The sequence below is a fragment of the Procambarus clarkii genome, chromosome 36, assembly GCF_040958095.1.
Source record: "Procambarus clarkii isolate CNS0578487 chromosome 36, FALCON_Pclarkii_2.0, whole genome shotgun sequence".
NCBI lineage: Eukaryota > Metazoa > Arthropoda > Malacostraca > Decapoda > Cambaridae > Procambarus > Procambarus clarkii.
In genome coordinates this window covers 4,564,108-4,588,050 of record NC_091185.1, presented here as the reverse complement: position 1 = coordinate 4,588,050, position 23,943 = coordinate 4,564,108, and the positions used below count along the sequence as shown (strand labels likewise).

The following is a 23,943-nucleotide window of genomic DNA, read 5'->3' as shown; positions in this document are numbered from 1 at the left end:
ATATCTGCAAACTTGGATGCTCTCAAAGGCAAGATCATTATACAGGATCATGACACTCTAGACAGGATGGAATTCTGTACTGGTGCAACAGGGATCTTTTCAAACATTCCTGTTGAATCAGGCCTTTGCTGGGAGATGGTGGAGGAAAGTTTTATCCGGCCGTAAGTGACTACAGGCATCACGAGGACTGCAAAGTCGAGTTGCTACAACTGACAATGTGCAAATATGGTGTGCAAATACACTTTGTACTTTGAACAAAAAACACCGAGTGTTTATGAGTGAAATTTCTGTAGTCATTCAGAACTGGACCGAGCTATTCTCCAGTGTCTCGCTATCACTAGTAGTCCTATGACTCGACAAAGACATTTGAAGACTATAATCCTGCCCTGATGGTCATGATCCTGTTGTTAAATGGGACCTTCAATGATCTTGTCTTTGGGAGTATTAAAGTAGAATAGCTCAGAGAAGGTACTGTAATTCATAACAAACATTTTCTATATACTGGAAAGTGTATTTACCTACAGAATATGATGATTAACTGAACACAAATTGTTGTAATGGTACTTGACCAAATAAGTAAGGTAATTATCAAAAGTAGGCACCAAGCCTACTATTTCTCTTTGGTAAAGAGGATTAAGTTAACATAATAAAGCCGTAGTTAAATACGATACATAATAACTCTCGCAATCATTTGCCAACTTTTTATTTAAATGGCCCTTGTAGCTATCATCGAACACTACAGTCATCGTCAGCACATTATAGCTTATTATAAAGCTTATTTCCACACTCAACATTTCAGTATAGCATTCAGTGTACAGTACCTTAAAATTAAATATAAATTAATACACACAGAAATCACAATAGCGTGATGCATCGAATGAACAAATCCACAAGGGCTGTGATGAGGATTCGAACCTACGTCCGAATGGGATGATCTCGGACGTAGGTTCGAATCCTCGTCACGGCCCTTGTGAATTTGTTCATAAATTAATACAATTGCATTCATTCTTATAATTATACAATGGCTGTAACTGCACAGAATCTCAATTACAAGAGTTCAGAATGACTAGTATTTGGGCCTACATTTACCCAGGCCTCAGGAAGCAATAGCAGATCAGTATGGAAGGGGTGAAAATTTTAAGGACGGAAAGTTTGATATGCTAAGTTTATGTTAGACAGAGATAAAGAAATGAGACTCAGGAGAATAAATGAATAAAGACAATAAGAGTGAGGGAAAAGAAAAATGAGAGCAAGAAAAATGCATGCCTATCAATGAATAATGTTGTTCAAGGTACCTGTGTATGATATTCAAGTCTGAAAGAATATGCAAGATTTTTTTTTTTAGGGCAGCTTGGCCCTCAACATGTGGTCGTCATCATTAGTTTATCACCTACGCCACTGGGATTATAGTCGTTTGACTATTATCATTATTATGGTATTACCCAGTTTGTATACAAGTGATTTTAATTTGGTAATACAGTACTTTAAAACTATATGGATGGAATGGAGCTAACCAAGACCCAAGAAAAAATTCTGCTACTGTATTGTTTTGCAATGAGGTTATCTTCAAATTATGATTTGGTCTTTTTTGAGGGGAGCCTCTTGTGACTCCCTGAAGCTTCTATACTGATAAGGTGCCATCTACTAGGTCACATCAGCCATGGAGTTCTACAGGCCTACCAGGGAAACAATGCCAGAATCTGCACCCCCCACCCCTCACAGAGGTGCAGGAAGCAGTGATGTTTATTTTCGCCACCCACAGGGGAAGGCAGCCAGAAAGTCGGTGAGTCAAAAATCACTTCGCGCTTCAATTGAAACTGAAGCCCTGAAACCTGTCAAAAGAACTCCCACAACTATATAAAGAAGCGATCACGTTCTCTCAGAACTAGTGTGAGCTAGTTTGCCCCACCTCTCCTACTCATTTGGAGGGAAGAGAGGAGTAGGAAGCCCATCATCAGCCAGCATCTCCACCTTCAGTTTTAGGGCAGATGTAGGCACCCCCACCCCCCCAATGACCTGGAAGGGAGGTCGTTTAACATGCAAATCTGTGTAGTGTGATAAATTGTATAGCCTGATTGCCTGTCTAACATGACAGCTAGTCTAGTCTAACAGCCTGTCAAGCCTGGCAGTAAAAGTCTAGCCTGACATTGTCTAGCCTAATGAGGTATCTCAGATGTTGAAATACTTGCACCACTCCCACACTTCAACTGTATCACACATTTTTATTCAGACTACTTCCCTCGTCTCACCAGTTTATTGCACATTTATATTCAGACAAACCCAAAACGCATAATAGCCATATCCGGATATGAGACATCCAGAAAGCATGCGGTCATCTGCATATTATTTTATACCTATCTCATCTGCTTTCCAGAGTGTACATTTTGAGAATTTTAAGATGGTCCCAATACTGTAATTTAGGTGTTTTATGGTGTTAATGCATGTATATATTTCCCCCCATTTCCTCTATTTCAGAAATCTCTCCTGCTCTGAAAGGGAAAGTGAGTATCGAGCAGCACTCAAGGCGGGACAGCACCGGCGATTTACATAATTTAGTATTAACATTGTGGTGGGATCCCTGGATTTGAGCGTTCTCATAATCTATCCTATTATTTTCCTGCCTGAAGTTATATTTGCTTGGTTATGTTTACTAAATGTCAGATTGTCAAATATCATAATTCCTACATATTTTACATGCCGTTTTCCTTCTATGGGTAGGTTTGTGTCTTGTATTCTGTTCAGTATTTCATTTAAGTTCTTCATATCTACCATACCTAAGTACTTGGAATTTTTTGCTGTTAAGCATTATGTTATTTTCCAATTCCCAAAGACTATTAATATTGGTTTACAGTTACACACAGAAATCACAATAGCGTGATGCATCAAATGAACAAATCCACAAGAGCTGTGATGAGGATTCGAACCTACGTCCAAGAGTATCCCAGACGCTGCCTTAATCGACTGAGCTACGACATGGTATAAGAATTGCAACCAGAAATTCTACTGAGGCTGCAGGATCCAAGTAAATTCAGTAGAATTTCTAGTTGCAATTCTTATGCCATGTCGCAGCTCAGTCGATTAAGGCAGCGTCTGGGATGCTCTCGATCGTAGATTCGAATCCTCATCACGGCTCTTGTGGATTTGTTCCTTTGATCTACAGTTTTTCAGTGTTTTCTACAAAAGTAATTTTCATGCTGATTTTTGTATTATCTGAAAAGGATGACATGAAGCTGTGGCTTATATCCTTGTCCACATCTAATATGAGAATGAGAAAAGCAGTGAAGCCAGGACTGTGCCCAGGGGTACAGAGCTTTTCACTATTCTTAGATAGAATATTTACAATTCAATACCCTACTTTACTTGTTACTGTATTCCTATTGATCTCATTTTAAGGGCTATCATTACATGGTCACACTTATCAAATGCCTCTGTAAAGTCTGTGTATATAACATCTTCATTTTGCTTTTCTTCTAATGGTTCCATGATTTTGTCATGGTCGTTGAGTATTTGCAAAAGTCAGGATCTTTGCCCTCTAAATTCTTGTTGACCTGGATTGTGAAGTTCATTGTTTTCCATAAAACTGGAGATTTGAGTCCTAATTATGTGTGTGATGTTAGTGCAGCTGGTATATAGTTTTTTGGCAAAGCTTTATTACCTCTCTAAATGTTCAGTTAACTGACATTATTCCAAGATCTTTGACCAAGGTAGAACTTCAGGACAATGTTGCCAAGCGAGAACTGTCGAGTAGTGGTAGTTAATTTGTGTGTGCATGGGTTGATGATCAGTTCAGACTCCTGCAGGAGGTGTAACTTTGCACCCTTGACTGGGATTCTGTTTATGGTGTGAGGTGTCCACTGGTCTTATCCAGAGCTACTCAGACACTTTTGTCTACAGGTGATGGGGTTTGGGTTTGTCAGTTATATATGTGGGCTCTAGCACCTGGTCATTCCATCTTAAGACCTTTTAGTAGGTAATTAAATAAGCGTAGTTACAGGATGAGAGTTACGCTCATCTGTAATATCTCCATTGGTCAAACTATTATGTATTAGCGATAAGACCTACCATTAATGTATAATGACTTACTGTAAATATATAGCTCTTGAAATAGCATTTTCTCTGTAACTAGCTGACATCGTAACTATAAGGTGTGAAGGATAGATGAAATTGTTTACGTAATAATCTAAGATGAGGTCTGATAAAGACCTTTTGTGCCCTCTGTAATGCTTTTTGCGCTACCGCTCACAGGATGAATATGCACAATAAACTAGCTGCCTCTGGCGGCAACAATCAAAATCAAAATCTCATGGTGTCCTGTCTTCCCGGGACACTTTCCGGGAAATTGCTGATGGTTTTGGTCTCTACCACCTTCTCACCTAACTTGTTCCAACTGTCTACAGTACCACTGTTTGCGAAAATTAATTTACTTATATTTCTTTGGCAGCTTTGTTTAGTTTAAATATATAACCTCTTGTTCTTGAAGTTCCAGGTCTCAGGAATTCTTCCCTATCAATTTTATCGATTCCTGTTACTATTTTGTACGTAGTGATCATATCGACTCTTTTTATTCTATCTTCTAGTTTTGGCATATTTAATGCCTAACCCTCTAACCCTCTCCTCATAGCTCTTGTCCTTCAGTTCTGGGAGCCACCTAATGTCATGTCTTTGAACAAACATTTTCCAGTTTGTTGACGTGCTTCTTAAGATATGGGCACCATACAACTGCTGCATATTCTGGCTCTGGTCTAACAAAAGTCGTGAACAATTTTTTAGTATTTCACCATCCATGTACTGTATTTAAAAGCAATTCTGAAGTTAGAAAGTGTAGCGTAGGCTCCTCGCTCAATGTTCTTTGTGTGGTCCTCAGGTGATAGTTTTCTATCTAGAAATCTATCTAGGAAAGCCAGTGTCTGTGCTTCAAGGTGATTGGTTACATTACATACTTGTTAGTACATGAATGAATCCATAGTATTTTTCACCGCAAGTAAAAGCTTCCATTGCACCTGGCATTCTGGTGGATTACGTTCTGTTTGCGCGAGGGTCCAGAGTATTTCTATAACCCTCTGTCTTTGCTGGTATTCATCTGCATTCTCTAAAATCTTTTTTTTCATCTTTCTCAAGAGGGATATATGTTATGTAGATCTTGTACAATTCTACTTTTGACGTCTCCAAGTATTATGATGGAATATGATGCTCAAGGCAGCTTACTCAGAAAATTCTGGAAGATTCAGTTTACCTTGTTCCAGTTAACAAAATACCTGTACTGAATGCATTAGTGAACTTTTATTAATAACTATAACCTTTTATCTCTATACTGTTCCACTTTTTCTCTAGGCTGATGTATCCCTCGCCCTATGAAAATACAAAATGAAGATAATGGTATTGTAAAAAAATCTTTTATAAGAGAAACTTATGGATATGTACAGAAGAATGAATTAGTCACCATGTTATTCAATGAATGCTATTTAACTGATCACTGCATGTACAAAACTAAAGCCTAGTTTGAGCATTCACAATCATACCATAGAAGGCATCTTCATACAGCAGAGTAGTATTATTTTCATCTGAAAGTAATTCTAAAGCCTTGTCTGAATGTAAATGATTCTGTTATTAGAACATTGCACAAAGAAATGTAAGTTGTCAGAGCAGTGATAACCGCATTCAAGTACTGTTCACGACAGTAATAAATAATCATAACCAAGAAAACAAGGTCAGAAAATAGCTTTTTAAATGTCGAAATGACTACAACAATCTAAATATTAAAAAATATAGGTTTTTACAATAACTTTGAAGGCTTAAGCTATGTTCACACACACACATCCTCATTTAGTATTGGTGGATAATGTAATGGAGTCATCTGGATGTTGACAAGTTATAAGCACCTGGCGGAATTTGTCGATAAGTTGAAGAAGCGTTGACCTTCTTAAATTAACTCTGTACATCATCTCTTCCAGATGGTGATGACCCCGAAAGTACACACACAATCTGAAGACAATGAAATCATTGTTTTTCTTCATATATTCCTATACTTTAAAACTAGATAAAAATAAAGCACTTAATATAATGAAATGCTCCATTCTGGGTGACAACTCGATAGCTCACCTGAGCTTGTGGCATGGATACACTAAGGACATAAAGATTCCTGAAAGCCTGGATAAGGACCAGGCTTCCACGACTCCTTTCCACCCACCAGCAACAAGCACCTGTCAAGCACCAGCACAAGCAGGACAGCATCTGTCTTGCTTCCTCCAGGAAGCAGGTGATGATTGATGAAGATTAGGCCACCCTAGAGGTGGCACGGGTGTGAATAGCCTGTAAGGGAAGCAGGGCTCCAACACACCAGATAAGTCCATACCTTACCTGAGGGAGGTTGGCACCTCACCTTCATTCTTGCTAGTGAGGTGTCATTCATGGTCACTGTTTAATGGCTAGATATCTTCCAACACCTTTGCCTATGGTCTGTCTCATCATTCTGAAGCTTCCTCAGGTAAGTTTCCCTTTTCTGTCTATTAAATCTACAATAAATTGGTGCCAAGGAGAAAATACCTGGGGAGCTACCGAGGTCTGAAAGCTTAGAAATACCTGTAGCGTTTAGTGAAACAAAATGCCTTTAATTCCTGTTTTACCCAATATTGCTTTGGCAAGCTGGGCTACCTATCCCTACCCTGTTCAGACAATAGGGGCTGCCATCTAGTAACATTAGATATGGTTGGTTAATGGATTATTAGAGTGTTTAGAGCAATTCTTAGCAATTTTTGAGTTTCCAAGGATCATTTGGAAAGAATAGTGCCCATACTACTCCTGCAACACAGCATGGCTTCAATGCACACAAATAATATCAGAAGAGAAGCCAGTGAAAATGCTTCAATAACAAGAGGATAGACCACTCACACACCAGGAAAACACAGGTCAGTTCTTGTGCCTTTTCATTAGGTCCAGATTCATAAGAACATAAGAACATAAGAACAAAGGTAACTGCAGAAGGCCTATTGGCCCATACGAGGCAGCTCCTATTCTATAACCACCCAATCCCACTCATATACTTGTCCAACCCGTGCTTGAAACAATCGAGGGACCCCACCTCCACAATGTTACGCGGCAATTGGTTCCACAAATCAACAACCCTGTTACTGAACCAGTATTTACCCAAGTCTTTCCGAAATCTAAACTTATCCAATTTATATCCATTGTTTCGTGTTCTGTCCTGTGTTGATACTTTTAATACCCTATTAATATCCCCCCGGTTATGTCCATTCATCCACTTGTAAACCTCTATCATGTCACCCCTAACTCTTCGCCTTTCCAGTGAATGCAACTTAAGCTTTGTTAATCTTTCTTCATATGAAAGATTTCTAATTTGGGGAATTAACTTAGTCATCCTACGCTGGACACGTTCAAGTGAATTTATATCCATTCTATAATATGGCGACCAAAACTGAACTGCATAATCTAAATGGGGCCTAACTAGAGCAAGATATAGCTTGAGAACCACACCAGGTGTCTTGTTACTAACGCTGCGATTAATAAATTCAAGTGTCCGATTTGCCTTATTACGAACATTTATGCATTGATCCTTTTGTTTTAAATTCTTACTAATCATAACTCCCAGATCCCTTTCGCAATCCGACTTCGCAATCACAACACCATCTAGCTCGTATCTTGTAACTCTATCATCATTACCTAACCTCAGAACTTTACATTTATCAGCATTAAACTGCATCTGCCAATTCCTAAAACAAGTCACAAACAAAGTTGTTTGTGCATTTTACTGTACAGTACCGGTACATGCTCAACAAAATCTCTCTCAAATATGTATTACTTTGAATATCAGCAACATTATCAGCAATCAGGATTTGTCAATATCAGTAAGATGGGCAAATCAGACAAATATGTGAAAAATACTATTTGATAGAGATAACTTTATGTGAAGAACCAACAATCCGGATTTCATTGCATCTCATTCCAAAATCTTGATTATTTTTTTGATAGACATTTGCATTTTGGAGGGTTGAACTGGTGGGTGAATTTGGTCTGTTGTTCAGAGATACTGTATTCATTATACGGAGGGAGCACAATAAAGAAAGTGTTACAACAAAGCAGTGATGCTGGAAAATACAACCAGCTTTTAGGAGTCTCGATATTGAATGGCTAGAATCTTGATACTGATACTGTGAAAAAATTTGAGGTAAGAATAGAAAAAAGAAAAGAAAGGAAGGCAGAACTGTAGTTGAAGAGCCTAAAATCATATCTCATGTTTCTGTTGTGTGAGGAATTAGGAAGCTTGGCTGTTTAACCCTTAAGCTGCTAGGAAGTCCTTCAGGCTTTAACACCCCCTTGCACAAGAAAAAATCTAAAATTTTTTTGTCTTCTAAAAATGTTCTTTTCTGTTCCCTGAGCACGGGAAAACAAAACAAAAATTGTTGGCGACATATTTTAGCCACAATAGGCTGAGAAAGTCTAGCAAAATGTAGGCTTTGACAGAGCAAGCGTCAAAGGCAGTCAGCTCCACCCGAGCTGTCAGGCGGGAGTTGCCACAAGGATATTATTACCTAATTATTTCAATGTCTCTGATTGATTTTTCTTAGTTTTTTGCAGTCATATTATTCAACAGTGTGTCGTGTAATATAGTGTATTTATATAATAAAATGTGTGAACCATTGCTATTCTCAAAATTATGGTGTGTATACAGGTATTAGTGATTCAATTATTATATTTATAAAACAATAAACAAATAATTTTGCTGTTATATATAACCTGTGTATATAGTGTAATAAGCATCTGCATGTTTTGTTCACAATAACGAACACTAAGTTGGTATGGCGAGTCAAAAAGCAACAAGGAGTGGCAGCCACACCAGCCAGCCAGCCACTCGCTACAACTCCCTCCCTCAACAACACATCACTAGCCAACATTCTCCTTCCACCATACTGTTTTTGCTTTTATTCACCACTATATACAGATGTTATATATAAGTAACTACATGTTTTATTCACCATAACTGTACAACTAAGCTGATATGATGGGTTCAGGCATTAAGAGATGTTGCCACACACACACAGCTGGCGGCTGCCTCCCTCACTGGTTTAAGGCCAGATGCACTAAGATTTCTCCTCCAACAATAATGTGATGATGCCACCTCTGTCACCCAAATGGCTCCTCCCAACATACTCCTTTTGCTGTTATTACACTAATACACACGTTATATATAAGTACTGTATCTACATTTGTGTTCACCATAGAGAACCACCGAGCTGGTATGGCAAGTGCAGACAACAGGTGGCCACACAGATTCAGCAGACGACGTTACCTCCCTCCCTCCCTCAGCATTACTTCTCCCACACAGCGCTACTTATCACAATATTCCTGCTATTATCACAATCCTGGTAATTTTTATCACAGTCAGGGGTCTTCTGTAATACTGTCATTGCTAAATAATAGTAGTTACATATTTATTTTGAGATTTTTAGGCAATGCTGTGATCACAAGCTGAACAGCAGTGCCGTTAGCTCATGCTGCACGCACCAGCCTTGGTTGCTCACACAGTATTGTGGCTCTCACACCGGAGAATGTTGCCCACGTTTTTTTTTAAACATGGCATCTGTTTACAAGAGCCCTAAGGAAGCTGATGTGAACCCCGTGTAGCCGCGGGCTATTTGAATTGTGGCCAGCACCCTACGTTGTATATGTATGCCATGCACATGGTGGGACATGTTACTCCTGTCGTATATATATATGCCATGCGCAGTTTAAGGATTAACTGAACATTTCTAATTTACCTTCTAAAATGTATTTTCTATTGTTTGTGGGCAAGTGCCCCTCTTCCCAATAAGAGCGGATTATGTAAAATGTACACACAGTTAAAAAAAAATTATTAGAAAAATTCTTTGTAAAAAGAAAAAAAGGCAACACATACTTTGCAAAGAGTTTGAGATCTTCTGGGTTACGTGCTGCTTCCACCCTCATCACCATATCTTTCTCAACAGGAGATAATACTGCATCCAGAAGATGAACAGAATCTTCAGGTGTGGTACTAAGGTTTATTCCTGGACTAGGGCTTCTCTCATCACTACATACTGTATAATAGAGTATTTATTTAGCACATAATATATCAGCAGAGATTTTTTACAGAATTTTACATGTTCTTAATCCCCGAAGACTAGAGAGCATTTAAAAAATATAGATTTCTCATTAAATATTAAAATGTATTAATATAATAATTGTAAATTACTGTATAAAATAAATTAGACAATACAAATAATATTCTCACCAGAGCCCAAATCACTTTCAGAGGCGGGTTGACTAAGCTGCACCACTGCATTATGGAGAGCATCACGAGTTATGTCCGGATGGTTATTACACTGAGAATGGGGTGCCAGAAATGATGGCTCGCTAGAGAGCGGAGGTGGCTCATGGACAGTTGGTGTTGGGATGCTGGTGCTAGCCGGAGAACTGGTCCCATGGCTTCCTAACTGACATGCTCCTCCAGTCTCTCGTCCCCCTGCACGCCCTCCATCACCATCATAAGACGGAGGAGCCAGATACACGTAAGTATGTAATTGTTGCAGTAGCCCATGTGTCAAGAGCCACAATATCTGCTGCACTTGTTCTTGCTGAAAGAAGTAGAATTTAAAAAAATATGGTTTAATATGGCTTTTTTTTCTAAAATAATCAATTATGCATGATGCATTGTAAATTCACACACTATTGTTAAAAGTGATGCTCCAATTGTAATTACTCAGGTAGACTATAATAAAGTTTACACAATGAAATCACATTAACATGATTTATGAGAAAATGAGAAAATCTTTTAGAGCAGGGCGGATTGAATTGAACCCACATTCTGGATCATCCTTCCTATCTTGAGAGAATTTCGGGGATTAGTGTCCCCACGGCCCAGTCCTCGACTAGGCCTCCTGTTTGTTACACACCCCTAGGAAGCAACCCGTAGCAGCTGTCTAACTCCCAGGTACCTATTTACTGCTAGGTGAACAGGGGCTTCAAGGGTGAAATAAATTCTGCCTATTTGTTTCCGCCTCCACCGGGGATTGAACCCGGAACCTCAGGACTACGAATCCAAAGTGCTGTCCACTCAGCTGTCAGGCACCCTGGATGCACATCTCATCCACAGGCCACAATATGCCCAAAAGTAACACAACTTGGAGTCTGCCCGAATTCACTAAGGATTCCTAGCGGGTTCAGGTGAGCTCCAGGATGTATTGTTACTTTTAATCATATTATGGCCCATGGGTAAGGCATGCATCTGGGGGTGACCCAGAATGCTAGTTCAATTCCACCATCCTGCCCAAAGAAAAAAAAATTGTAATAAACTTTATTAGTATAAGAGTAATGATTGTAATTTTTAGTTACCTGCTGATGAGGTGAAGTTATGGGATGACATTTGTCACTGAGAGATGTAGGTAAGGAAAATTCGGCCATAACAGCGTGGAGAGAAGAACCCGGAAACTGCTCACTAAAGTTCTCAGCTAGCTGGCTATTTCTAGTGGTAAGAAAGAAATTAATACTATACTGTAAACTTGTGGTTTTATAAAGGAGATATGAATCATGGCTACCAACAGTCTCATTTTATTCTCAGAACTTTAACATTAGTATTAATCTCATTAATATTAAATTACGAAAGAAAATTCAACACTAAGAAATTTTAGGGTGTGTTAAAGTCATTAAATGTATTTCCAAACAGATTCTTTGATTCTTTTCATGTTTAATTTAGAACAAAATCTAGCACTGAATGTAATGTAATGTTTCTAAGATATACATTGTATTTGCTCTAGTTTGTTGCATCTTACACAATATACTTACATAATGGTTGGAGCATTTGGGGAGAGAGCATACACATTGGTACTGCAGACAGGATATATTATGGTGGCCTTGCCCCAGTACACCAGATGACCCACCAGCTGGAAGCACCAAAGTGTTGTGCAATTCACTATTATATCTGCCTTAGTGATATGTTTGTAATTAAATGTTGCTCATACACACAAACATACAATTACTGCCTCATAATCTTGCAAGGCAAAATTAGTTAGTTGAACCAAGAGCACAAGACACACTATAACGACTCGCTTTGTGTGAATTATAGAAACCAGCACAGTACAGTACAGTACTTGGTCAACCCTGTCTGATCAAGAAGTTACCTGAATACTGTATACCCAAGGGCCTCCATCTCTAGTGGCATCAACATGAACAGAAAACCCAGTGTTCAGAGCATTATCAGCCATTATTAGCTACAACAAGAGGTTGGTTGTTGTTGTATGTTCAGAGCATTACTGGCTATATTGCACCATTCACATAGTATATTACACATGTTGAGACCCCACATCTCCTTAAATGAATCACAACCACTGAACACAGGCTCCTGATCCTCTGTACAATACTGAATGGCTTAAGTATTTAAAAATAAAAATTAATAAAGCATTAAAATGTACACCAGTGATGCAATTAATCATGTAACAGACACTGACCTATATTTATGGATATGGAATATATTAATTAGAATGAAATATACTATTCTGGGATATGTTCCTGCTGAAAATCCAATTCCTGGGAGACCCAGTGGTTCCATGACACCCTCCCTCCAGGTCATCGGAGGTTGATTACATCTACCATAGACCTGAAGGTGGAGACACTGGCTGACTAGGAGTTGCCTCCCTTTTCCCAAATGAGTGGAGGAGGCGGGGAAGAACGAGCTTGTGCTAATTTCAAGAGATTTTGATCGTTTGTTTACATTGTTGAAAATATTCTTTCAGCAGTTCTCGAGATTGCAGTCTCGTTTTGAAGCCAGCAGTGGTTCGTTTTTGTCTCGCTGATTTTCTGGGTGGGTGCCTTGCCCAGCGGTGACATAAATGTCACCAAGACCTGCACCTCTGTTGAGGGGGGGCTAGGTTCTGGCTCTGGTCTCCAGTAGACCTATAGAACTCCACAGCTGATGCGACCTAGTAGATGGTACACTATCAGTGACATTAGCTTTAGGAACCCACATGCGGCTCCCTCCAGATGCCATGTCCACAGTCCAAACAGAGGAAAGACTTGCAATAGACAAGATTCCAACATAAAAGCAGAACAGAGTTTTTAACCACTCAGGTGGCCCCACCTGAAGTTCAGCTGTGGGAAGATTAATCCAGAGCAGTTCTTGATAGACAAAATCCTGATAGGGACAGCAAACTCAAGCAGAGCCAACCTGTCCTAAAGGAAAGATGCACTGGTTGCAGCAACAAGATATCCTCAAGATAAAAAAAGAACATGCCAAAAAACACTAAAGTTCAGAAGTGAAAATGCACATAGAACTCCACATAAGCCCGAGATTTCATGAAGCCGAGTTGTACAAGTCACTGTGTTGCTTCACCCAACCACCAAACATCGGGAAGCACAAGACGTGTAACAAGACATGTAACCCGTCACCAGGTCTACTGCCCTCCAATGGCAGTCTAAGGAAGAGACCTGGCCGCCAAGGCGAGAGTGCTTAGCTATTCTTAACATTCTAATAGGACACCTGCCAATGAAGGCGAGGGATGCTCATGGTCAGAAAACAAATAAGAAGTACACCTACTCAGCTAAGGCAAGACCTGGTTGTTAAAGAGGACAGTGCCCATCTGCACCATACAAGTGAGAAATAAACACCCGCAACTTTGAGCAAAGCCAGACAGGGTTATAAAGAAATGGTATGGTTGAGAGAGCTAAGCCATAACTGCACACACACACTGGCACTAAAATGCAAGAAGAGACTGGAAAGAATCAAGGGCATACAGGCTTGTAACCACACTTATGAATCAAATATACAGTACAGTAGTTACTACTTTACTGTAAAAATACAGTGCCGTACAATAGTTACTATTTTATTGTAAAAATACAGTACAGTAGTTACTACTTTACTGTAAAAATACAGTACAGTAGTTATACTGTAATGACTACTGGAGCATAGATAAAATACACATGGCCAACACTACACAGAAAAGCAATGTTTCAAAATAAAAATATCCTAACTTAACTGAAAATTGGTCACAGTCTGCAGACTAAACACTGGACAACAGTGAGCCGGACCTGCTCAGTGAACTCTGGAGAGGTCATGATGCTGCCACGTGTGTGTGGCAGTCAATACGGCTAATCAGGCAACCCAGCTGGTGGTAGTTTGTGAAAAGGCTTGTTTGGTGGTCACCTGTGATGCCCGACAAGGCACAGAAAAGGTTTTAATCGTTACGACTTGATCTCTGACGGTCATTTCCAGGTTTGATTTACTCATAGCTCCAATGAAAACTTCAGCACACGTATGAACCTGCATTGATGCTTGAGGATTCTGTGTAGCACACTACTGCTTGTTGCCTCTGTCAGACTATACATGAGCCATGCCCAAGAGCACAGTGGGATCATAAATACGAGAGCAGCCTAATGTCACAGCTAATAATAAAATATGTGCATAAATAAATTAAAGCATACATGTATTAGAAAGCATATCATTTAAATCAACAGCTTTCACAGAACTTTCTAACAAAAGAAATTCAGTGAAAAGTACAGTACAGCTTTCCAAACACTTTTTCAGATATTATTGACCCCATTATCCATCACATCTGATGTTGGAGTAACTGTCTACTACTTGCCTAGTCACTACATACCATTAAGACCTGGGTTAGAGTAAGATCAGCATCAGCAGCTAGTGTGAAGAAGGGAGTGAGATGCGACTCTTCCACATGAAGGAGTCGCCAGAGTGCCTGCGAAGCATCCGGTGAGAGGGTGTGTAAAAGTTCTGAGCGCTCCACCAACAGGAGCAATGTGTGATAAGGCTTCAAGGTTTGCAGGCCTCTCAACAACCCTTCACACTGTAAACAACAAAACAAGATACAGTATAGGGTAAGAGTTACAATAAATTGCGTGCTTACAGATGCAGGCAACTCGGGTTGCTGCACAAGTTACAGGGTGAGGTATATTTTGTATTCAGGTTACAAGCTATTAACACGCTATATGCGGAAATATTTGACAGCAGCATCTAACATTCCTCAAGAGAAAGTGATGTGGCTTGTGTAGTATCCTATAATGCTAACAATACATATAACATATAAAGGTCATAAGTAATACTTCACTTTGAAAATAAATTCATTGTCATATATCATCAAATCTCAGTTGAAATAACGCATAGGATTATCCAAATAATAATTTTCATCGGTTACATTTACACTTACAAGGAGCAAATATAGAAGTATCTGTACAGTAAACACATTTATTTTAATCTGATTTTCAAAATGCATCGTAAAAATATTTTATGGTCACTAAGAATTAAATGAAGAATATTTTACTAATAAAACTTACATCAACTGGCCGTCCATTGGCTAAACTGTGATGAACCTTCTGAGGTAAACAAAAGCTAACTTCTATCCATTTGTTGAGTCGAAGCTGAACAATACCTGACCCACACAACCTGATGGACAACAAAAGTTTTAAATTGTGGATCAAGCATTATTGTACATTCCCTTTACACTATACCAATAACCCTCAAAGGTCAGTTATCATCATAAGTTGATCCCCGGGCCAATGTGGTTATCGTAATTTACCGATTTTGGCCATTATTGGCCGGATTTTATACGAATGCTGTTAATATGGTTATAACACATCTATATGGATGTAATGATATTAACCAAGAACCATGAACAATTATACTATAATTTTTAATTGCTAGAGTATATGACATTATGTTAACATAAATAGCATCAACTAAATCAACTTTTATTGTACTTCTTTCTCATAACCCATTATAATACACATTTTAATAAGTTATTTAGAACCATAATGGCTATCCAAACCCCTGGCTATGCAACACAATTTTCGACATTTATGGATTAGTGTTTTCACTTGTTCATAACATTGCCACTCTCAGGAAAATGCTCAAGAACTTAACAGGGAAGGAAACCCTGACTGGGCAGAGGCGACACCAGCAAGCACCTAGAGACGTCATCTCTAGATGTATGCACCCTTGAGATGAACGGTTAATCAAAAGCCCACACAAGAAGCAAGGCTTATAAAAAAATGCACATGAAGCAAGTACGAAAATATAGAACTAGTTCACAAGCAAATGGGTCCTACAGGACAGTGTCCAAGGAAGGCTGTCACTTATCTGAATAATGAGGATTGTAAGAGTGACATGTTGATATGTCGCACCAGGCTAAATGACTGATGTGCGAGTTGTGGGCATCGAGTAGCTAGGTGTGTAGCCACCTGGTGGCATGCACCTGTAACTAGCATAACTAATTTTCCGTGTTGTTTCCCTTATTCTTGTCTGTATTGTCTCGTTCTACCTTTCTGGTGGTCTTTTCTTTGGCCCAAATAACCATGTATCCTCAGCTTACTGCACCTCTTTAGAGGGCAGGTTTTGGCCACTGGTCCCAAGTAGGCTTACAATGACTCACAAGTGCCTGGTGTGGATGAAATTAGGTAGAGCTATCCCTGTTGCAGTAACAGGGAGCCTGCATAGGCACCCTCCCAGAAAAATACATATTCTGTAAATGTCTCTTGTGCACTACTTCCTAGGGTATCATTTACAAATTAGAATGCTGGGAGTATCTCCTGATATCAGGGCATTTGCATAGAAATTTAAGTGCAGCTATGTTCAATAATTTTCCTGATGTTAACTAAGGTCTCACTGATGCTTGTAAATACTGAAACTGTAAACTGCATTGCCCATTGCAACAGGGAGCTTCCTGACATCACCATAACATAAGTGTTAAAGAATTCGAGCCAATATGTAAAAGCCCTCTCCAGTGGGTGCATGGAACTGTCAAAACCCTGTGAAAACTACAAGGTATTCCTACTGGTTATGGCTAATAAATGGTTAGTCACCAAAATGTAAATAAAATCCCTTTTCTTTCAAACAAATGGTAAATCTCCTTGACATAAAATTTAATACAGACAGCAAGTCACAATAACGGGGCTGAAAATTAAGACACCCAACCCATACATGGTTACTTCCCCAAACAAAGTGAATGAATACTCTCAAGAATAAATTAAATGTAAAATGTCCATAATAAAGATCCAGCCAAAAACATCTGCCAGAGCAGATAAGGTACTGAAACAGGGAACCATGATATCAATACAATCAGAATCTTACTGATGTCGCAGACTGCTGACACTCACTCTTCATAAGCTTGTCTGAGATGTCGAGCAAGGAGGCTTCGGTTCAAGATTAACTGAAATGGAGAAACCTGGCCATCTTCTGGTAGCTGGGATGCCTGCAGAACAATAAATTGTCAAAATACCAACAAGAACATTCCTTCTATTTGTTTCTGAAATTTAATTTAACTTCACTAACATATGATATCCATAAACAAATGATGTGTAATATACAATACTGTATGAGCTCGCTTATCCGGATTCCGGTAAACTGGACAACTGGGTTATCCAGCCAAAATCACATCTGGTTAATTTTCTTGTAAAACTTTACAATATCCAGTTATCCGGATAGTATTCTGGATAACTGGAGGTTTGGCCGGATATAGCAGATAGGCATAGCATTGAAATCAAGTTCAGATAACGTTCTGGCAAAACTTCACTATATCCGGACAGAAATTCGGATAACCAGAGATTAGGTTACATAAATGTTCAAGGATTACACATTTCAAGATCTACAGTATCAAACACGAAGACAAACTATAATAAGGTAAGCTTTAATTTCCTCTTTAAGTTATATTTTTTATTTATAGTGTGTGCAGAATTTCACATTATATTGGTCGAGTTAAAAAAAATTGAATACGGTAATTTTTAGAATTACCCTGTAAGAATTCGGCTTATCCGGATATCTAGTTTATCCGGTGTGGGGTACTTCCCTTACACTCTGGATAAGTGAGCTTAAACATTATAAATTATAAAATGGATAAACTTAAAATGGCATATGAGTGAACTATGTATGTGCCATGGGAGCTGAGGTACAGCCTCGTGAAATAAGGCATGATCTAGGAAAACTGACCTGTTTGGCAAAATTCGAGGTGCTTATCTCTGGAACCGTTTTAGCTACAGATGCAAGGTAAGTCATTCAATTTCTCTCGCCGAGATCCATACGTGTGCCAAATGGCATCAAAATCACAGATGGTACCAGAAACCACCCGAGTGAAGCGACATGGTATTGTTTTCCAGCCTTGAGTAACACAATATCCTTTTTGGTTTTAACAAACACTTATTATATAAATACAGTATTGGTAATAATTTCAAATAAACTATTTGTACTACCTCATCATGAGCTGCAAGCATGATCTTGGCTTCAGACGAGAGAAACTGGCAGCGGTACTCCTCATGCCGCAGGGCCAAACCAAGTCTCATGCTTAGGTCATGGTAACAATTCACAACATCATGGTTCAGTGTTGCCTGAAAATGAGGATGGAATAGTTATATCAGATTATATGAAAAAAATACTATTCTTGAAAACCACAACAGTGAACTAGAGTATTGCTCAAACAGAAAAGATTTCTTTTCTTCTGTTGTGCTCTGTATCTAAATTTAAAATTAATTGTGATTTTATACCATATATATAATTATGATTTTATTCTTGAATACAGCCACCCAAGAATATTTGAAAGATGGTACTCTTCTCTTGCCAAGCAAGCATGTGAGTCTGACAGTACCCTAGCCAAGCCCCTAAGAAAAGTGAGAGGTTGTCAAGCCAGCAAGGATGAGCCTGAAACTATACAATGCAGCCAATAATTTGAGACAAACCCATAGTCAAGAGAGCGGCCAGGTTCATCATCAAAATGAAGTGTGCTTTTGCAGGAATTACTGAAACTAGTCTATATGAGCCAATGAAGGTGAAACACGGGAAGATGAAGCCCCTCCAGAAATAGGACGACTCAGAGGCACTGAACAGGACCTGGAATCAAACTTGAGAAGATGCAGCCAAGTGATCACACTCATACATAGAGATGGAAATTCTTTCCCTGAATCTTCTCCTGGAGCAAAAGACCCTCCGAAGAGGACACAAAGTATAAAAAGGGTCGAAGGGTACCCAAGGACTCTCCTGAGGCTCCCTTTCAACCTCAAAATCCTGCCACAAAGAGACACTGGCAGAGCCATAGTCCTCGGCTAATACCTGTGACAGAAAGAAGCCCTCACAATGAGAAGGTCTGGAGTGGGGAGGCAGTGCAAAGGCAAATGCCCTGAAACCCCAGTGGGACCAGAAGGCTCAACTGCTTCCACCATCGAAGAGGATTGAACTCCCCCCCCCCCCCCCCAGGAGAAGACTGAGTTAAACCCCTGACCTGACTTCAAAACCCTCAGATACTTTGGAGCTGGAAGAAAGGGGATGAAAACCAGAAGCTGGGCAAACCACACCCACAAGGGAGGGAAGAGGAGGTGCAGACATAGTCCAAGTGGAGGTCACCAACACCTCCAATTCTGGGTCCTAAATCCATAGGGGCCAACTCTGGGGCATCCAGATGATCAATATACCACAAATGCTGAACTCGAATAAACCTAGCTTACAAAGCGAAAGCTGCCTGACAAAAAACAAAAAAAAACAAAATCCGAATTAGTAGGGGCAGAGACCCAGCAAGAAAAATCTTACAGGACTCAGGATCGAAGGTGTTATAAAACCTGTAGGCAGCTTAGCAGAGGCAGAAATAATGATTATCGTCAGGTAAGAAAAACGAACACCCATCAAGCTCGTACCTAATGGGCTCAATGGGCTGATCCATGATGGGCCATGTCAGACACCTGTGAGGAGATTACCAAGGCCTGAAGGCTGCTAACCAAGCAGGAACCCCAGGCATTGGGACACTCGCTGGAAGAACATCACTAAACACAGCCAAAACAACCAGGCTATAGAATGGCAACCATGGTGCACTGTATAAACAAACCTGTAAACCTCAGTACATCCTAGCACAACTGACAGAAAGCCTCCAGCTAAGGGCCAATACACAAGACTTAAAGACTCCTGAAAAGCCCAAGGCAAGGCTCTCCAAATGGGTTACCTGACCTCTCAGGGACGAACTCCCCAACACACCAGAGAAGATAACTCTGTGCAAGGGCAGTGCTAGTGGCCACCCAGGAAGAAAACCCTGAGCACATGCAGCCCAAAGTGCAACAAAAGCAAAGCTCACACAACAAGCCAGAGACAAAACCAGCACACAAAGCTAATACTAAAAAAGGGAGCACATCAGCATGCTAATGCTGCATGATGGATGAACGAAGTCTAAAGACGGCTAACACTTAGCTTGAAGTAGAAGAACGTGCCCATAACTGGCAGACCAGAGAACTACAGGTACCAGTTGCCACCATAACATCGGCACCAGAACTGACCAGGAGACTAGGCTGAGAGCAGGGGCCAGGCTGCCTCATGGTGCCGATCAGTACTAATGTTTCAAGCTAGTTTTGAGTGAACCCTCTGTTCTGTGCGAATTATTTGCAGAATTGTTTGGCTGTTCTAGAACATCGTTTCTAGTGACCCATCCAATTGTGTGTAAAGCTTTACTGACTTTCTGGATGTTTTCCAGGTGGAGTGGCGAATTATCAATAACGCCTCTGTGAGGGGGGAAGGGGAGGTCTGGTCTGGTCCCCTGTACGCCCAACAAAACCTCCGCAACTGATGTGACCCATTAGCTGAAGCAGTCTCAGCAAGATAGCTTCAAGGAGCCATTAGGGGCTTCCCCAGAAACTCAGACTAATCAAAGTATAGTACCTTACATTGAATTGGGTGTTATCCTTTGTATAATGAAAGTATGTATTGTGAGACAAATCAGGCATTATTTAAGGCATTATGAAAGTAATAAAAGAAGAGTTGAGTGTGCATCCAGTCAAAACAATGTAACTTGTTTACAGTAACATGAAAAGCACAATATGGTACTGCAAATCCTTTGGAACTGACGGTTGCAGGCAAGTTATATTCATCTGCGCATATTGCATTTACAGAACCTAATTCTCAGTACTTTATGAATATAGTATCTGGCAATCCACAGCTCATATAAACATTTTTATAAATGTTCAAAACGAGAGGTAAAGGCTTTTAATTAAAGTTCCATTTAAATTTTAGAGTCACTAATGCAGAAATTAAAGAAAAATAACTGTAATCATTGGAGATTATATTCACCTTCAACGCAAAGACTATGTTGAAAAGAATGATTGTAGAGGATTTTCTCTTGTCATGTGGCTGGGAGTGTGTCGTAGAGGGATCAAGACGAACAGGGTGACCAACAAATCTCACATCGTTAACTTTTAATTCAAATTTACTATCACAAAGTTCACTCTTCACGGCAAAAAGATTTGACATTACCTAGAGAAGGAAAGACATGAATTAAGTAACATTCAGAGAGTGCTATCATTAATACAATTTACTATTCAAGGATGATATTATACTGCACTGCAATATGAAGTAAATACAGCACATGAGGGAACTTAATAGCTACTAGTACATCTATAAAAATTCATTTAAAATTAATACACACATACCTTATCACTAAAACCAACAAGTTTTCCATTGGAAATGTTTGATGTGTGGGCCACCAGTGATGTAAGTTTGTTCCCCTCATTAATCAGAGAATAAGGGTTAGGTCTTTTATCTGTAAAGATAAAAAAGCTATTACGAGTACAATCATTACCAAAAAGCATGTACATACAGTACATCCATTCCTTAACTTTTCTAATATGATTTGACAATTTGCTGATTATTAGTATTTAAATATTTGTCAAGTTTTAGAATGTTAAAATTAGTGTCTTAAAATTAAATTACCTTGTTTCAACAAGGTATGGCATGTAAACTGACCTTCATGATGGTCGATAAGATTAACAATGGCTACAGAAGCTGCATCTCTAAAAAGCACCGCTGTAATCATGGAAAAAAAATTTCAACACAACATATTCATTCTTTCAATATACTGCATACTCATTATCAATTGCATAATGAGTATGCAATTGCTTAAAACATACTCTACCTATAATACATTTATTAATTTACTCAGATATCCTGACTGAAACTTAAACAAAAACTTCCAAATCAAAATAAAAGCTTTGAATAAATTTTCATATTAAAAAAACTAGCATTGAATGTAATGAAACAACTTTTTCTGTTAGAATCCTCAGTGCCTCCCTGACACTGTCTCGCTGGCTGAGATGGTTTCCCACTACCGAGTCACATAATTCATAGGAGTCCCATTTGGCTTACTGGGAACCAGAGCTAGAACCTGACATCCCTTTACAGAAGTGCAGAGCTGGAGATTGTTGTGATCACCCACACTGGGAAAGCAATAAAGCAATACAGACAACCCCTGCAAGGTTCGTTCACAGAAAACGAAGCATCAAAATAGCCAAACGACTTTGCAAACGATTCATTCAAAACAAATGGTTAACTCTATTAGCTCGAATCCCTAGTGCAAAGTTAAGAGGCCAGATGTTTGGGGCTAGCCTCATTCAACTTTGCAGTGAATGGTCAAGGGTATAGGTAGTATTACATCCTTGCTGGTGAATGACAATGGGTGTTGAAGATGTGCGGTACCTCTCGTGTCCATAACGAACCACTATATGAGTTCAGACTGACTCCAATCTGCATACAGTGCTTTATATTACAAGCATCTCCTCAACTTGGCCAAACTGACCAATACCTAGCAGGTTGGGAAGAGATATTTACTGTAATTAGTGGATGTAGGATTAATGTAGAACTTCTAGGAATGTGGAACTCTTTGAGATAGGTTATGAGGATTTAACAGGAACATGTAATTGCTTGCACTGAACTAATGATAGCATAGAGCAAGTATATTACTGTCTGCATATAGAGCAAGTATATTACTGTCTGCATATAGAGCAAGTATATTACTGTCTGCATATAGAGCAAGTATATTACTGTCTGCATATAGAGCAAGTATATTACTTCTAAATAAAGTTGCTACAACTCTATCTGTAGTATTATTATATCTACTGTACAGTACTGTATTTCTAAATACTTAAGAATCAAATTAAAGTAGTCTGACAATTATCAATAAGCATCACTTAAAAAAAAATATAAACTATTTATCATTTACTTATATCAGCTTTTCATACAGCATTATTACCAAAAACAAATAAAAACCATTAACTCATAATCTTAGCTATGCCAGCAACGTTGCATGAAATTGATGGCTTTATAATATATAAAAATACTCTATCAACTAAGTAGCATCTGTAATCTGAGCCATTATATATAATAAATACACAATTATTATTGAGGGAGGCATGTTTTAGGGTATTAAAAGTATCAACACAAGACAGAACACGAAACAATGGGTATAAATTGGATAAGTTTAGTTTTAGGAAAGACGTGGGTAAATACTGGTTTGGTAACAGGGTTGTTGATTTGTGGAACCAATTACAGCGTAACGTGGTGGAGGTGGGGTCCCTCGATTGTTTCAAGCGTGGGTTGGACATGTATATGAGTGGGATTGGGTGGTTTTAAGTACGAGCTGCCTCGTATGGGCCAATAGGCGTTCTGCAGTTACCTTTGTTCTTATGTTGAACTAAGCGCAGAGATTTCCGCGTGCTGGCCGAATATTCCACTCAGCTACCAACCAATGTACCAAATCATGCAACTTACTCTTGGCTTTAGTCTCCAGTGTGGTGTCAACAGAATACGGGTATCGAAAAAGCAACCTGTCTCCCCTACTGCCATTCTTAACCAATATAATACACAGCGGGTTGACATCCATGGCAGGTGTTGTTATTGTCCAGGGGCTAGGGGCACCTACAGCACCAGCTTTACGTGAAAGGAAAACGTGCTCAATTATTTCTGTCTCACCCGGAAATCGAGCCCGGGATTCCCGATTGTAAATCGAGAATGAAACCAACTTTACTACGATAAATAATAATTAATAATAATAATAATAATAATAATAATAATAATAATAATAATAATAATAATAATAATAATATTAATTATTATTATTATTATTTCAATGAGCCCGAGATCACCGAGTCGAAAACGAAACCAACTGTATTAAG

The 23,943-nt window shown here is 39.2% G+C and overlaps 1 protein-coding gene across 2 annotated transcripts; it reads right to left on the bottom strand.

Annotated features, from left to right (window-relative positions):
• Positions 1 to 4,681: 4,681 nt before the first annotated feature.
• Positions 4,682 to 23,733, bottom strand: Nprl3 (GATOR complex protein Nprl3). Of its 2 annotated transcripts, XM_045739188.2 has the most exons (13): positions 23,540 to 23,733; positions 21,740 to 21,799; positions 21,427 to 21,536; positions 21,068 to 21,250; positions 18,220 to 18,354; positions 17,131 to 17,225; positions 15,313 to 15,421; positions 14,622 to 14,825; positions 11,815 to 11,912; positions 11,365 to 11,494; positions 10,265 to 10,607; positions 9,911 to 10,070; positions 4,682 to 5,982 (listed from the first exon to the last, which is right to left on the bottom strand). In XM_045739188.2, the coding sequence occupies exons 1-13, from the start codon at positions 23,649 to 23,651 to the stop codon at positions 5,820 to 5,822; spliced, it is 1,902 nt and encodes a 633-aa protein (XP_045595144.1). In that variant the 5' UTR covers positions 23,652 to 23,733; the 3' UTR covers positions 4,682 to 5,819. The 2 variants fall into 2 exon arrangements, with proteins under 2 accessions (XP_045595144.1, XP_045595145.1); XM_045739189.2 differs by lacking the exon at positions 21,740 to 21,799 and having other exon boundaries at positions 23,540 to 23,732.
• Between the last annotated feature and the right edge of the window lie 210 nt (positions 23,734 to 23,943).

Excerpts from the sequence above, each read along its gene's own strand:
- Nprl3 (XM_045739188.2), bottom strand. The coding sequence starts at position 23,651 with ATGGATGTCAACCCGCTGTGTATTATATTGGTTAAGAATGGCAGTAGG. Across the intron at positions 21,800-23,539 it reads ACTGGAGACTAAAGCCAAGA|CGGTGCTTTTTAGAGATGCA; the intron begins GTAAGTTGCATG and ends CCATGATTACAG. Across the intron at positions 10,071-10,264 it reads TGAAAGTGATTTGGGCTCTG|TATGTAGTGATGAGAGAAGC; the intron begins GTGAGAATATTA and ends TCTATTATACAG.